This window comes from Dasypus novemcinctus, chromosome 10 (genome assembly GCF_030445035.2).
Source record: "Dasypus novemcinctus isolate mDasNov1 chromosome 10, mDasNov1.1.hap2, whole genome shotgun sequence".
Lineage (NCBI taxonomy): Eukaryota > Metazoa > Chordata > Mammalia > Cingulata > Dasypodidae > Dasypus > Dasypus novemcinctus.
The window spans coordinates 68,415,832-68,430,124 of NC_080682.1; the positions used below are offsets into that span (position 1 = coordinate 68,415,832).

The 14,293-nt window shown below is 37.0% G+C and overlaps 1 protein-coding gene across 1 annotated transcript in view; it reads right to left on the bottom strand.

Moving 5' to 3' along the window:
- LUZP2 (leucine zipper protein 2) overlaps positions 1–9,350 on the bottom strand; it is a 608,759-nt gene extending 599,409 nt beyond the window's left edge. The window contains exon 1 of the mRNA XM_023592163.3: positions 8,403–9,350. Within this exon, the coding sequence (XP_023447931.1) occupies positions 8,403–8,464 (62 nt within the window). The 5' untranslated portion in view covers positions 8,465–9,350. The remainder of the gene's footprint in view (positions 1–8,402) is intronic.
- Between the last annotated feature and the right edge of the window lie 4,943 nt (positions 9,351–14,293).

Consider the following 14,293-nt stretch of genomic DNA (forward strand, 5'->3'; position numbering starts at 1 on the left):
TGCCATCTTTAGATAAACTTGAGCAATGAACCTTATTCTAAAGAACAAATGCGGGATATAATTTCATTCTATCTATATTTGTCATCATCTATACTAGGGCATATAATTTTAATAACCCTATTTAATGTTTAACTACATTAGGCAACACACTTTAGATCTTTTATACCTAGAATGGAAGTCAGGTAATATTGACTTGCCTTATTTCATTTCTGTTTAAATTAGTGTTTCTAACTGGGAATCAAATCTTTCAAAATTGGCTCTAACATTGGCCTCAAATTATTTGCATGAGTTTGGAAAATATATACCTTCTCCATTCAATTTTCTTAATCTATATTAAAAGAGGATAGGACCAAACTCCAAGACCTCTTTGCCAACTCATCTCCATCTCCTACACCTGTTTGAGATTAAATTTTATTAAGGACCATTGTCCCTGAAATGAAACTAGACTCTGGTAGGTTTTTTAATCCCTTCAATTAGATACTATAAAAAGAATGGCAATACTTTGAGTTGTTTCTATGTTCTAGGCACAATGCTTTACATATATATTAGTTTATTCAATCCTCTTGGTACAATGAGTTAGACCTACTAAAAAGAGGTACTGTTATTACCTCTAAATATAGCTAAAATATTTTAACTAATTTTTCTAAAGTCATGTAGCAAATATAGATGGTCCAAAGTTTCTGTTTGATTTCTTGGTTTAATTCATGTGACAGGGCAAATATTGGTATTTTCTTCTACATTAACCAGCCACTAAATGCTTTAAAATGTTGAATATATTTTTATTCAGTGTCTGGGGGCTGCGGAATTAGAAAGCCTCATACTCCTCTGCAGGTTAAGCAGGAGGAAGACGTAGAAAGATGCATCCTCCATCCATAGGGGATGTGGCATGGAGGCTGACCCAGAATCTGTGATAGCTCTTGCCAATACCTTAGCTCAGCTGCCAGGACTACTTTGGAAGACTGCAAGCCACTGCACATTTTCAGTCCCATTGTTCCCTAAGCAAGATGAACAACAATAAAATTTAAAAAAGTAAGCTGAAGATGAAAGGGCAGATGCTTTTAATCCTCATTTAAATTATCAGCAAAGATTAGAATTTGGGATACAGCATTTCTCTTCAGATATTCTTTAAAATACATTCTACTACACAAAGGAGTAATGTTTCATTGAAATGCTCAATCAGTGTGTTCAGTTTCCACCCCACCTTGCCACCACCTAAATATATCAAACACAATCTTATCAGGAAATAAACACTAATTTTTATTATTTTGGTTTTACTAGTCAAAGACTTTGAGATTCATTTAAGGAATTTATTTATTTTGATTTTTAATAACATTATTTACATGTGGACTGTTTGAGGTGTTCTAATACAAAGTCAACACATTAAATTGTAATTCCTATGTAGAGTAATAATTATTATGTTTTAGTATTTCCTGAAAGACTATAAGATACAGTTATGTGGCGTGCACTGAGCTGAAATACATTTTCTTCAATCCTATTGACTATAAATGTTGTATATTTTCCATTTCATATTTGAGAAATTTAAGTCTCAGAGCAGTTAGACACCTATCCAAAGAAAAAGAGATTGTGATATGTACAGATATGATGAAATCCATGTTCATTTGACCCCAAAGATGATACATAAGCTGTAGTGAAAGTGTAAACACAAGTAAACCAAATAAAATTTAATATGGCCCTACATTAAAGTTGGATGTGTAGATATTTAGGAACTCATTTTTGCTGTATAGTAAGTATGCTACAGTTGAGTGACACCACACTGTTGCAGCATGGATTTAAAAGGCAAGGACTATGTGAGCCACTGTCTAGGAACTATGTTTATCAGAAGGTGTTTCAATAAAAAGCTACTAAAAGCCCCAAAAATATTACCTTACAAGAGAATTGAAAGGTTAACAAGAACCATTATACACATATATATGTTAAAAGAAAATTGTGCGCAATGGTGAGAACTCATTAATGACTCTGTTTTCAGGTTTAGAAAATTACCTGGAATATTTTTTAGGTCAGCCAAGTCTTCAAAAATCAAGTGAATACAGGCTGACAAGTGGCATTCAATTACTCATTACTGTAGCTCCCCTGGAGAATAAGAAATTATTCCAAATTATTCTATGTTATCAGGGAATTTGTTTTTAAATTACTCTGTACCCAACAATACCTGGACTAGTTCTGGATGCACTTAGGCAGTAAACATCCTGTTGTCATGGAGAGCAGTAAACCACTAGAACAGAAAGAGCACTGCAGAAAGTTCTGGGTTGTAGTTTTGGTTTCCCTTTGTGGCTGTGGATGAATCTCAGATACGCTGGGCCTTGGTTTTCTCACCTCTAAAATGAAGAGCTGTGAACTAGAACACAATCCTATATTCACAGCATGTTTTCCCATAATAAACTCTTTAAACTACACTTGAAGAGATTAAAACACCCAAAAGCAACACCCAACAAGTCAAACATAATTGCACTGCAATCACTACCTATGGTATAATGATGTCTCCCAGTGTTTATGAAAACATTCTCAGGGTACACAATTCATTTGGTTGTCCTTCAGCTTGTGTCTGAGTAAAATGGTATATTTTCCATACTCTTTTTACCTCCTGTACTCATGAAGTACAATTCTTATAATGTCCAGTAAGCATATGTTTGTTCAATGATGGAGACTTAACAAAATCGAGGCCTCTTATTTCCTCTTAGCAGCAAATCACAACCCATTCTCTGATCCACTCAGCTGAAAGATGCCATCACCCACATGCAATCACACACTTATATCATTTTAATATATGGAAAAAAATAGTTTTCATGTAATGATCAGAACTTCATAGCCCATCTCTGAAGAGTTTACAATATAACAGGTAAAAGCTAATAGAGACAAGATGCTCTCCAAAAATGCAATTCTCAGAACTCGCTAAGTGTAAGACTTGTTTCCCCTGGTGATACTTAAGCGCCTATGAGTTGGCCTTCTATGTCAAAGGCTTTCAAATTGTTCTCCATAATAGGGGGGAAAAAAACTCAGTCTTTCTTTTTCTTCCCTTTAATTCTTCTAAATCCTTGTAATTTTTAGAAATTACTATGACAGGATGAAATCAATAAAAAAGTAGCAAGAAAGTCATAAAAACCTTTAAATCAATCCTTTCTACTTAGTTTGAAAGCATTCACTGATACCTGCTCCTTATGGCTTTGTTGATATCATGATTTATACAGTGTAAGTGCAATTACATTTTAAATAGGCATGCAAGTTAAGTACTTAAATATATACTTTTCTGTTAAAATAATTTCTATCTGATTTAATTAAGCATCCCAATTTTTCATGGTGCTCACCTTAGTATGGGCACTTTTCCACCAAAATATTTTTGAGAAGAACTAGTTTAGTTACCAGGTAACCCTCATTATACCTCTTGTTTCCTCTCTTCTCTTTGACATTTCCTTTCTTTAGGATGATGACAGTGCTTCTTAATTTGGTATCATCCACTTGAATTATACCCACGTTTTTATTTATTCTTCTGTGTCCAAATTAATCACAGATACAAGGAATTCATGAAATAATTATAACAATACAGTAAAAGATGCACAGGCTAACCCCTATTGCTCACTCACTATGTTCCAGGAATAAGCTAAACTCTTCTGATTAACTCATTAAGTCCTTACTGCAGTCATCTCAGAGAGGTTCTATGAGTAATCCTGTTTTCTACATGAAGAAACTGTTATAGAGAAGTAAAGTATTTGCCTAATATCATATAGTTAGGTGGTGCTACATGATATTGAAGTCAATTACAAAATATCATTCCACTCATTGCATTTGGAAACTAGAAGTCACCTCTGATACTCCTTAGTTGACATTATTTGCTTTCTCTTCAACTCACATGTAGAACTCTGTCTAAAGACTTTTTTTAAATATAACCAACATTGTTTTAAATAATTAAAATGGTTAGATGATGGGGACATGAATTTGTAACTAATTTAATAATTTTGATTGATCCCTGTCTCATGCAATAACTGACTCATTGCAGACTCACTCTTAATGTGTGATAAAGAAAACATCAAAGACATCTCTAAAGGGGTGAATGCAAGTTAAAATGAATATTTTGGATTTCCCAGAAAAGAAAATATGATTTTAAACATTTCCTGTTAAACTAAGTTACTTAAATGTCTTAAATCCTGATAAAAGGATGGCCTTTAGAAGTCAGGCAATAACAATTGCACATGCACACATACATGCATGAACAAACACACACTCTCATTTCACATATGAGAAAACATCATTTAATTAGAACCACATCCCCTCATTCATTTCAGTGATTTCTACTTCCTCATAGGATTCTTTGTTATTATATAGAGTTTGGTTTAGGACAACTCTCCAGTGAAATCATAAATGCTGAGATGTCCTTATCATTATCCATAAAGCAAACTTTAAAAATTGTTGTTGGAAATAAATTGAGGTCCAGAATTGAAATTTGATAAGTCAAAATATTTGATCAGTGTTACCTTCTTTGTCTAAGAAAGACATTTCTCTAACCCAATTACACAGAATGGTGCAGATCGTATCATAAGTAACCAAATGTATCTTGAGTCACAGAAAGTGGCATGTGTGGCAGCCTCACTTTGTGTACAGGATTTAGGAAAACAAACTCAGATTACATCAGACCAATTGAGAGGAGTTAAATTAAGACTGTTTTCTGCATCTAGTTTATTTGCTTAAAAATAATTTTTGAGTCTTTACTGTACACTTATTGTGAGTATTGTCCTTTCCTCTCTCTTGCACTTTAACTTGATCCTGAGGTTAGATTGAGGCACAGAACAAATAGGAGCCTGGGTCATCTTCAATATATAGTATGGCCTAAAAATAGCTTCTGAGATAAACATGTGGTGTGACTGCTGATCAGAGGGCCCAGGAGAGACCTATAAGGTGACTCCTAGTGGGAAGACTGTATCCGACCATCTGCTCAAAGTTCTTGCTTGATGCAAAATCACCAGAAGTCAGTAGACCTTCACTCCTCCCCTGCCATGTCTCTCTCTCCATTAAGTCATTTAAAACTTAACAAACCAAAGGCATCAAGAGGAGAACCACAGCATAAAGGAACCGAGGTTCAGCAGACTAAAGCACAAGCCTTCTCCAGCACCCCATGGGTCCCTTTTCACCAAGAACTTCTAAAGAATTTTTCATCCTACCATTTCTTTCAATACCTAGACTACTTCTTTCTGAAGTGAATTACTGGCTGCCTTGGAATAGCAATTTAATGCTTCTATAGAATGAGGCTATTTAGAAAGTACAGTCATTCTACTCTGCAGCTATTAAAGTGACACGTTTGCTTTCTTTGACCACATTTATTTGTGCACAGGTTAAGTGGGCTTTGGTATTAGCTATATTTTATATCATTAACTTGCTTTCTGTGAGTTTACATGCACTTTCTAAGCAGTAGAGACAATATGTGAAAAATTAAACAGCTCTCTTTACCTCGACAGGGTTTACCAGTAAAACACAGAGAAACTCTTAGTTATTGCTGAAGGTGACAATTTAGCTTTTTTTAGGACAATCCTGATTGGAGAGCACTGATGCTGTTCATGATGGAGAAAATTATGGATTTATTGTGCTTCAACCTTTAAAGTTGCTACAGAAAAGTTGGGGAGAAAATTATGGATTTATTGTGCTTCAACCTTTAAAGTTTCTACAGAAAAGTTTAAATATGCATTCAAAAATGCATATTTAAAAGGCAGAATTGTTTTAGAATTTTCATCCCTATGGCTAGAATACTATTTTACAGTGGTGGCAGTCTTTTCTAATTGTAGCACATGGTTCAGTTAACACATTACTTTAAAACAGACGAAAATTTAGATCTATTGGAAAGGATAATAGCAAGGTATGACGGAACTAGTCCCAGACAAAGATATGTCTAAACAAATATATTTTTGCATCAAGAATCTCAGCTCCATATTCCCTGAACTTTGAAAAGAGCTCAACAATAAAAGACAGCTGACACCACCCAAAGACTATAGGAAAAACTGGCAGCTGTCACCATCTGCTAATGAATCCATAGAGGTCTAAGCACGTGAAGTGGCATTTGCTTCACAAACAGGACCACTGACTAAGAAACTAAGTTAACAGAATTCCTTGGCTGGAAAAACCGCTGTCACAGGTGGCCATGGCTGAGCTACACAGTGTTTCCCAGCAGGAAAATAAGCTCACCTCTAGTAACGCAACTGTTTTTCCAAACTTGTTCAGTTTAGGCTCTAACCTGCACATTAACCATATGCTTACAAGAACTCTTCAATATTGCAAAGAGAATGGCCTTCTGTTAGAGTCCATTAAAATACAATCTCTTCTTGCAAAATGACATATTGACAGTACCATATTTATTTTCAAATATACAGCCACAAGGTATACTGGTTATGCAGTAAAATTAATTGCTATAGTGTAATCACACTAACAAGACATGCCACTGTTCCAATGGTTTCATGTTAACATGCTCTTTTTGATGAACTGGCAACTGAAAGGCATTTTAAAGAAACTGTCACAGTTTTCACATACAACCAACATTGCAGAAGTTTCATATTCATTGTGAACTAGGAATGACTATTCTATTTTTGTTCTAATTAATGTGTTGACTATTTTTAAGGATTTCATCCCTATAAAAATTGATTAGAATTTACTAATTAAATTAGTAAAGAGAAAGATAATGATTTTTCTCCTTGTCTTATACAACCAACATTAAAACTTTGGAAGCTGGAGACGTTAGTGCTTTATGTGACACTTAAATTACAGCATGTTTAAAAAGCAAAGTTGCATATGGAACACAAGGGATTTTCACTGTCTTTAAAACCACTGTGTGCTGGGTTTCCATTGTTTAAATATTTACTATTTTATGCATATGTTGCCAGGCATCTTCTTAACTGCCTAAACTTTGGTAATTTCCTTTATCTAGAATAATCCCAAGTAATTACTAAACCACAACACAAGAGTTCAGAGTGGATGGCAAGATAACACAAAGAATAACTGTGATGCACAATTTGCATTGAGCTGTTCAGAACTAACCACAAATATTAAAATAGGCACTTTAACTGGAGTAAGTTACTATGTTATTGGGGGCAAAGTAGCTTCCTTTAAGACCATCTGCATTTTAAGAACTGAACTGAAAAATCAAGCCTTAGAGGAAATAAAGAATACAACTCACATTACATTTTAATCTACGGACATCACCTGGACTTTGTTAGCAAAGAAAGGAAGGAGTAAATTCAGCAACTGTTGGGCCTAAATCAAACAATCCCATAGACCGGATAGAGGACATGCAGAGTAGGAATGGACTCATAATTCTACTGCCTCAATTATTCAGAGATAGCCAGTTTTCCTCATTCGTCTTACTATCATAATTAGGTATAACTTTATTTTCCCTCTTCATCTTCCAACAGATGAAGAATCAGATAAAATTTCAGGTCATGTAAATTCATCCTCTGTGGGTTAAATTTTTTTTTTTTTTTTAATAGTAGCCAAGGGAAAGAGGCTTCTGCCAATATGAGCTAAGGGCACGCAGAATAAAGACTCAGTCCTGGGCAATGAAACAGTTCACTGTTGTGCTGCTCTTGTGGAAAAAGAAAGCAAGCCCATCACCAACTCTGGGACTTGATCAACAGTGGAGAGTCACAAAACTCTCCATCACTGCATTTTAAACTGCCACTAAAAATAGCTCCTCTGTGCTCCAGAGTAAAGTTCCGTCTATGGCCAGGAATGGAGTACAGTACTTAATTGTTTCTGACTAGGGTCTCTGCATCAGCACTCTGAGAGAGGCTTCTAACTTTAATGGCCTTGTGTGTTCTTTAATTAGATCGTCTCACTAGTCTAGCCCAATGTAAACTCATGATTCCCTAACTACTAAGTTTACCCAAGATGTGAAAAATAGGCCCTTTCAGGAGTCCAGGGACTTGTGAACAATTCTTAGCATCTTCCAGGGTCCATTTGATTTCTCCGATTTCCTGGACCTTAAAATCAGACACAGTGTTGGGGGGCTGGGGGCGGAGTACTAGGACTTAAGCCACCCCAGGGTAAGGACAGAGCCTGCCGCTACTCCTCTCCTTGTCTATTTCCTTGCTTTATTATGGTCTCTCGGTTACAGGCATGTTATCCGTTCACTACCGCCAGGGCTGGAGGGAAGCAAATCTTTGAAAGGGAAAAGCTTTAGTCCTTGCATTGGGAGCAGTCCTGAGACTTTCTCAAAGGGCTATCATAATTAGAAAAAGGATCTGCTTTCACCGGAAGAATTTCGGAGCCCAAATCATACAGGGATCCTCTAAGTAAGGCGGGAGACAGGAACAGATCAACGTGCTTAGCCCCCGCCGGTGCCCCACGGTAGGAGAAACCTCGCACCCGCAGCGCCCCTGGGTTCAGGGCACTCGCGCTCCTGGACTCACCTGGTGCTGAGGACCAGCGCCGGCAGGAGAGGCAGCAAGTAGTGAGCTGGGCTGAATTTCATACTGTCGCCTGCCGGGGTCCTCCTTCCCTCGCTGCCTCGCTCTTCAGCCTCCTCGGGGTCCGATCGCTCCTCGGAGCCAGGCTACGTCCCCAGCCGGAGGCCAGCCCTGTCCGGCAGCGGACAGGCAGAGACGGACAAACTGACCGACGCCTGGCTGAGGCGGAGTGTGGGAGCGCGGAGTCCGCTCCGGGAGTGATGTCACCCGCGGCCGAGGCGAGCGCTGCGCGGGGTGCTCGGCGCCGCCGCTGCGGAGCCCCGGGGGCGCGTAGTCACTCGCTCTGGGGGCGGCGGCGGGGCGAGGGAGGAGGTGCCCAGCGGCGGCCGCGCGCGCTCGGGTCCCGGGCTGTGGGGTCCCGGGCCGTGCACTGGCCTGGGATGCTCATTTATTCCCGCTTCTCCCGAGGATGGGGAGGGGCGAGGCGAAGGCGAGGAGAGAGCGCATCTGCCAATAACTGAACTGGCGTGCTCGACAGAAGGCGAGACTGCATCCACTGCGAAAGATGCTTAGAGTCGCAGGCAGGTGTCCCTCACCTGATTAAACAGTGTGTGGAGAAACGGCGCTCTAGAGAGAGCGTTAAAAATATTGTTCTAATTAGAACTGCCCGAGGACCCAGGAGTGGGAGGATTGGAGTGAGCAGTGTCCAGAAACGTACCCTGAGCCCACAATGCCATCGCGAGCTCCTTAACCAGCAAACGGGGAGTAAAAAGAGGTTTTGGGGCGTTAAGACGTCTGCTGCTTCCGAGGTTTTGAAGATTACCAATCTCCCTCTGATTTCAAATTGTCTACTCCGATTTGCAGCAGCCAGTGAATTTGGAGTTGGTCGTCCAGGTTCATTCACCGGAAGGGGTCCTTTTCTCTGGTGAAACTCAACAAGGACACCGACTTGAAGAGAAATTCATCAGAAGGTTAATAGTAATTAACTCCGAGTGGTGGGATTGTAAGGCAAAGGATTGTGTGCGTCATTTTGTTTTCTGTATTTTCCAAATGTTCTATAAAAAACACTGGATATTCAATAAACTTTATTTTGAAAAATTAATTAGGGAAATGAAATATCACAAAAATTACATTGTGAAAAAGTATTTCTGGAAAACAGAACTAACATCACATACTGAGATATTCTATCTTAGGATCTAGACTACATGGTTATCTTTTTGACATTTCTCCAAAATATCTATGTTAAACAACAATTTGCAAACACCTCTCCATATATTATTTAATTTGGTCCTCACAACAATCATTCCAGAAAAACAGAAGTTGTTATCCCTATTATAGAAATTGATGCCCATCCAGATCTGAACCGGGCCTTACAAAAACAACAACAAATGACTGGCTTTTCCTAAAGTATAAGCAAGTCCTACAGTTGCCTTAAAGGACATACTTAGCCCAGGGGTTGGTACAAAGTTGATGCTGAGGCGCACCAAGTTTCCCAAAGTGCAGAGACCTGCTGGCCTCCAGGAATTCCTATCCAGAGGGTGCAGCACATAGTCCATATTTCAGGTGTAAGCAATTCAAAGCAACAATAAAATTTGTCCCTTTTAGCCTCATTTTTGAAGATATTATTTGTAGGGAAAACACAACTGTTTCAAAGCTTTGTTTTAAAGAGGATACATGTTTATTTAAAGAGTTAACCTGTAATTTGCTCTTTTTGCTTTGCCTTTGTTGTTAATAGGGTTGAAATTTAAGATATTCATACAGAACAGATACTCCTTTAAAACTAACCCAGGCTGCTAAAATAGATGAGTAAGAACTTTCACAAACTGGATACCAACCCCTTGGGCAATTGTTAAGATCCACAACTGTTAAACTAGGCATATACAAAATAATTTACTTGTGAATTGCACCTTATTTAGAAAGAAACATGACACCAGCTTTTTCTAAAATATAACTCTCTCCAAGGGAAAGAATTCCTTTCAATTTGCTTCTGCCAGAATTTTCTAACAATAGCTTTTCAGCTCTGTTTGGAAAGTGATCATTTAAGTTGTATACTCAACAAGGACATATGGCTATGTGTTTATTAGAAAATAACACTCATTTGTGAAAACACATTTTTTATTTCCATAGCAAGTTTGCATTCATTTTTCTATGTCCTAATGGAGCCAAGTATCATAATCATTTTTATTATTCAACTCATTTGCAGTTGAGGTGACTGACTCAGAATGTTCAGCAATTTCTCAAAATTACTCTGTAACAACTAGAGTGAGAATAGTATTCAAATTCTGTTTACATCACTCCCAAACTTAGGTTTTATTGAGCAACTATTTGTATATTTAGGTAAGAAAATAATTTCTTCAGTTTAAATTATATTATTTTTACTAAACACACAACATGAAGCAACAATTAGACTCCCTAGATTGTCAACCAAGAAAGGGAAATATCAGAATTCACTTTTCTTAGGCTGTGTCTCAGAGTTCTGTTGTAACACCCAGCAGCCCAAAGGTTTGTTGGTCCCTTGTACATTTTATTTTATTTTATTATTTTATTTTATTTTATTTTATTTTATTTTATTTTATTTTATTTTATTTTATTTTATTTTATTTTATTTTATTTTATTTTATTTTTGCAAGCAGAAAATGACAACTAATTTAGCGGGGCAGGAAAGCTTCAAATAAGCACATATTGGAAGTGAGGTTTTGGGAACTCTTGCAGACTTAGACAATGAATTATTGTATTTTGAATTCTAGTAAGATTTGCCTCTCAGCAGAAGTCTTTCCTTCTCCAGGAATTACAGGACTGTTAAGTCTTCATCGCCCATAACATTCTCTCTACACTGTCACAAAAAAACCTCAAACCTATAATTGATTTTATAGCTTTAGAGAATTGGTATATGAATTTTAAAGGTCTAGTAGTGCAGAGAGCAGGTTTACTTTGCCGACACCATTTATCTTTGCTGAATCCTAACATTGGCTCAGCAAAGGTTATTTGTAGCAGCTATACCCAAGTCTGGATAAAGGACATCAAGAAATCCCATGCAGTTACACTGAGAATCCAGGCTCCATAATGTATTAAGATTAAGAGACATATAGGCTATTTTTAAACTGTTTTATTGAGATTTAATTCAGACTGTTAGGTTCGGAGGGAAGCCGAGGAAGGGAAATGCTTTAGAAATCAGGCTGGGAGTCAGAGTTCATATAAAACAAAATAATGAGCTAGAGCAAGAGGGCTGTGTTTGAAGTAGCAGCAGCGAAGGGGTCGGGGGGGGGGGGGGGGGCGGGTTTATAACTTGTTCTGGGACTAGATTACAAAGGGGCTAGTTTGTGATGGTTTATGCTAGTTTTGCAGTATTAAGGTCAGGGCAAGATAACTCATATTGGCCTTATGGTCCCATTTGTGTCTCTCAGAGGCAGGTTGCTACTTCCCTATCCATGGGAATGTTTAGGGAGGGAACTGGGCAAAGGCTGGAGCTCTGGTTTCCTGTCAATTAGGAATGCACACTGCAAGAAGCCGGGGAACAAAGGAGGGAATGAAGAAGAGGGGTAGGACTGAAGCCCTGACCTAACACAGACACCAAAATATTCACATTTTAAAGTGCACAATTCAGTGGTTTTTAAGGATATACACAAGGTTATGAAATCACCTCTATCTAATTACAGAATACTTTCATCAGCTCAGAAGGAAAACCGTGTAGCCATCAGCAGTCTTTAAGTACTTCCCTACCCCTCCCTTTCCCCACCCCTGGCAACCACTAATCTCATGTCTGTCTCTATTTTTGAATTCTTTATATTTCATACCAACTGTGTCATATTGTAGGTGGGCTTTTGTAACTCACTTCTTTCACATTTGTGTTTCAAGGTTTATCCATGTATCAGTACCCCATTCCTTTGTATTGATGAATAATGTGCCATTGTACAGATATGTCACATATTATTTGTATATTCATCAATTGATGGACATCTGGGTAGTTTCCTTATTTTGGCCACTATGAATAATACTCATTACACATTCATATATAAGTTTTTGCATGAACATACGTTTTCAAGTCCTTGAAAACTGCCAGTTTTCCTAAACAGATGTACCATTTTACATTCCCACCTGCAATATACAGAGGTTCCAAATTGTCCACATCCTTACCACCAGTTTTATTATCTTATTTTTGTTTATAGTCATCCTAGTGAATGTGAAGTCATATCTCTTTGTGGTTTTAATTTGTATTTTACCTGAATTTTGATGATATTGACATCTTGTTATCACATGCTCATTGGCCAACTTTTCTATTCAAATATTTTCTCATTTTAATTGGGCTAAATATTTGTTTATTGTTGAGTTGTAAGAATTCTATATATTATCTGGATACAATTCCTCTATCAGACACATGATCCGAAAATATGTTTTCCCCAACATTTTCATGATAGTATTACTTGCAGCACAAAAGTTTTAATTTTGATGAAGTCCAATTTATCTATTTTATCTTTAGTTACTTGTGTTCTTGTGTATTTAAGAAGGCTTTGTCCAACCCAAGGTCATGAAGATTTATTCTATGCTTTCTTTTAAGATTATTATTGTTTTAACTCTCACAATTATACCTATATCCATTTTAGGTCAATGTTTGCATTTGGTGTGATATAATGTTGCAAATTCATTTCTTTGCAGTCCTGTAAGCAGTTTTTCCAGCATCATTTGTTAAAAGGGAGATTCTGATCAGAATTTTATTTGTTGTTATTATTGTTTTTACCCTCTCTTCCCATTTTTTTTTTTTTACCTTTTATTTTTCTCTCAGAGTAACACCTTTCTCTCGTTTTTTGGTTTCTTTTTCTCTCCTTGTATTCAAAATCCTGATATTCCTAGAATTTCATTCTTGACCCACCTCTTTTAAAAAGTCAATTTTTCTTCCCAAGGTTAACTTATTATTTTGTATTGTTTTTACTTTCCCCAATATAATAATGAATCTCAAAATATGTTTGAGGCTAGACTTCTTTGCTTTGCCCTTACCTAGGTTTCCTTTGTATACCATAGAGTCAAACTTGTTCACACTGACTTCTTTGTTTTCCTCCCTCTGTCTGATCTCCTTATTATATATTTCCTCATACCGCCATCAAATCAATTACCCAGTTTATAAACCTGGGAGTTAACCTTTACTCCTACCTGTTTCACATATAGCCAATTGCTAAATCCTACAGAATATAATCACTAAGTATTGAGTTATATTAATCACCCCATATTTATATTGCCCTTTTTACCATGGATTTATTTAAGGATTCGTCATCACTTCACTCTAAAGTTTACTTACACCCTCGTTGATTTCCCTCAATTCTGTTCCCTCAGTATGATCTAAAATGCAAATCTCTATTGCCTTAAAAATCTAGGAAATGGCTCCAAAAAATATTTTCAATACATGCCTATTCTATTTCTTCTTTACCTTTCATGTTGAACTCTAAGTACAATAACAATTTTTCCCCTTGATGTGCGTCTACAATTCTTCATGTTGTTAATTTTTCCTAAGTGCTCTCTGACTCATCTTATCTGAATAATTCCTTTTCATCATTTAAGACTGATCACAATGATCACTTCCTTTTAGGATACTTCCCTAGCCCATCCCACTCCCAACTGGGTGAGATGTCTGAAGCTCATGACTTGTGATGGATTGCCCTGGTATTACACTTATAATATTATATTGTAATTATGTTTTCTCTATCTCTTCCTCTTTAGATTATAAATTTGTTAATAATAAGAGAGGGACATCTTTCACTTTTTTTCTATGCAAAGGGAAGTGAGGATAATGTATGAAATTATAATTTTTTCCTTTAAGTATTTTTAAGCCAATTACTAACTTTATTCAGAGATCTGTAGACCTAGAGTTTGAAGAAATTAAAAAAGGTGATTTACATGATTCA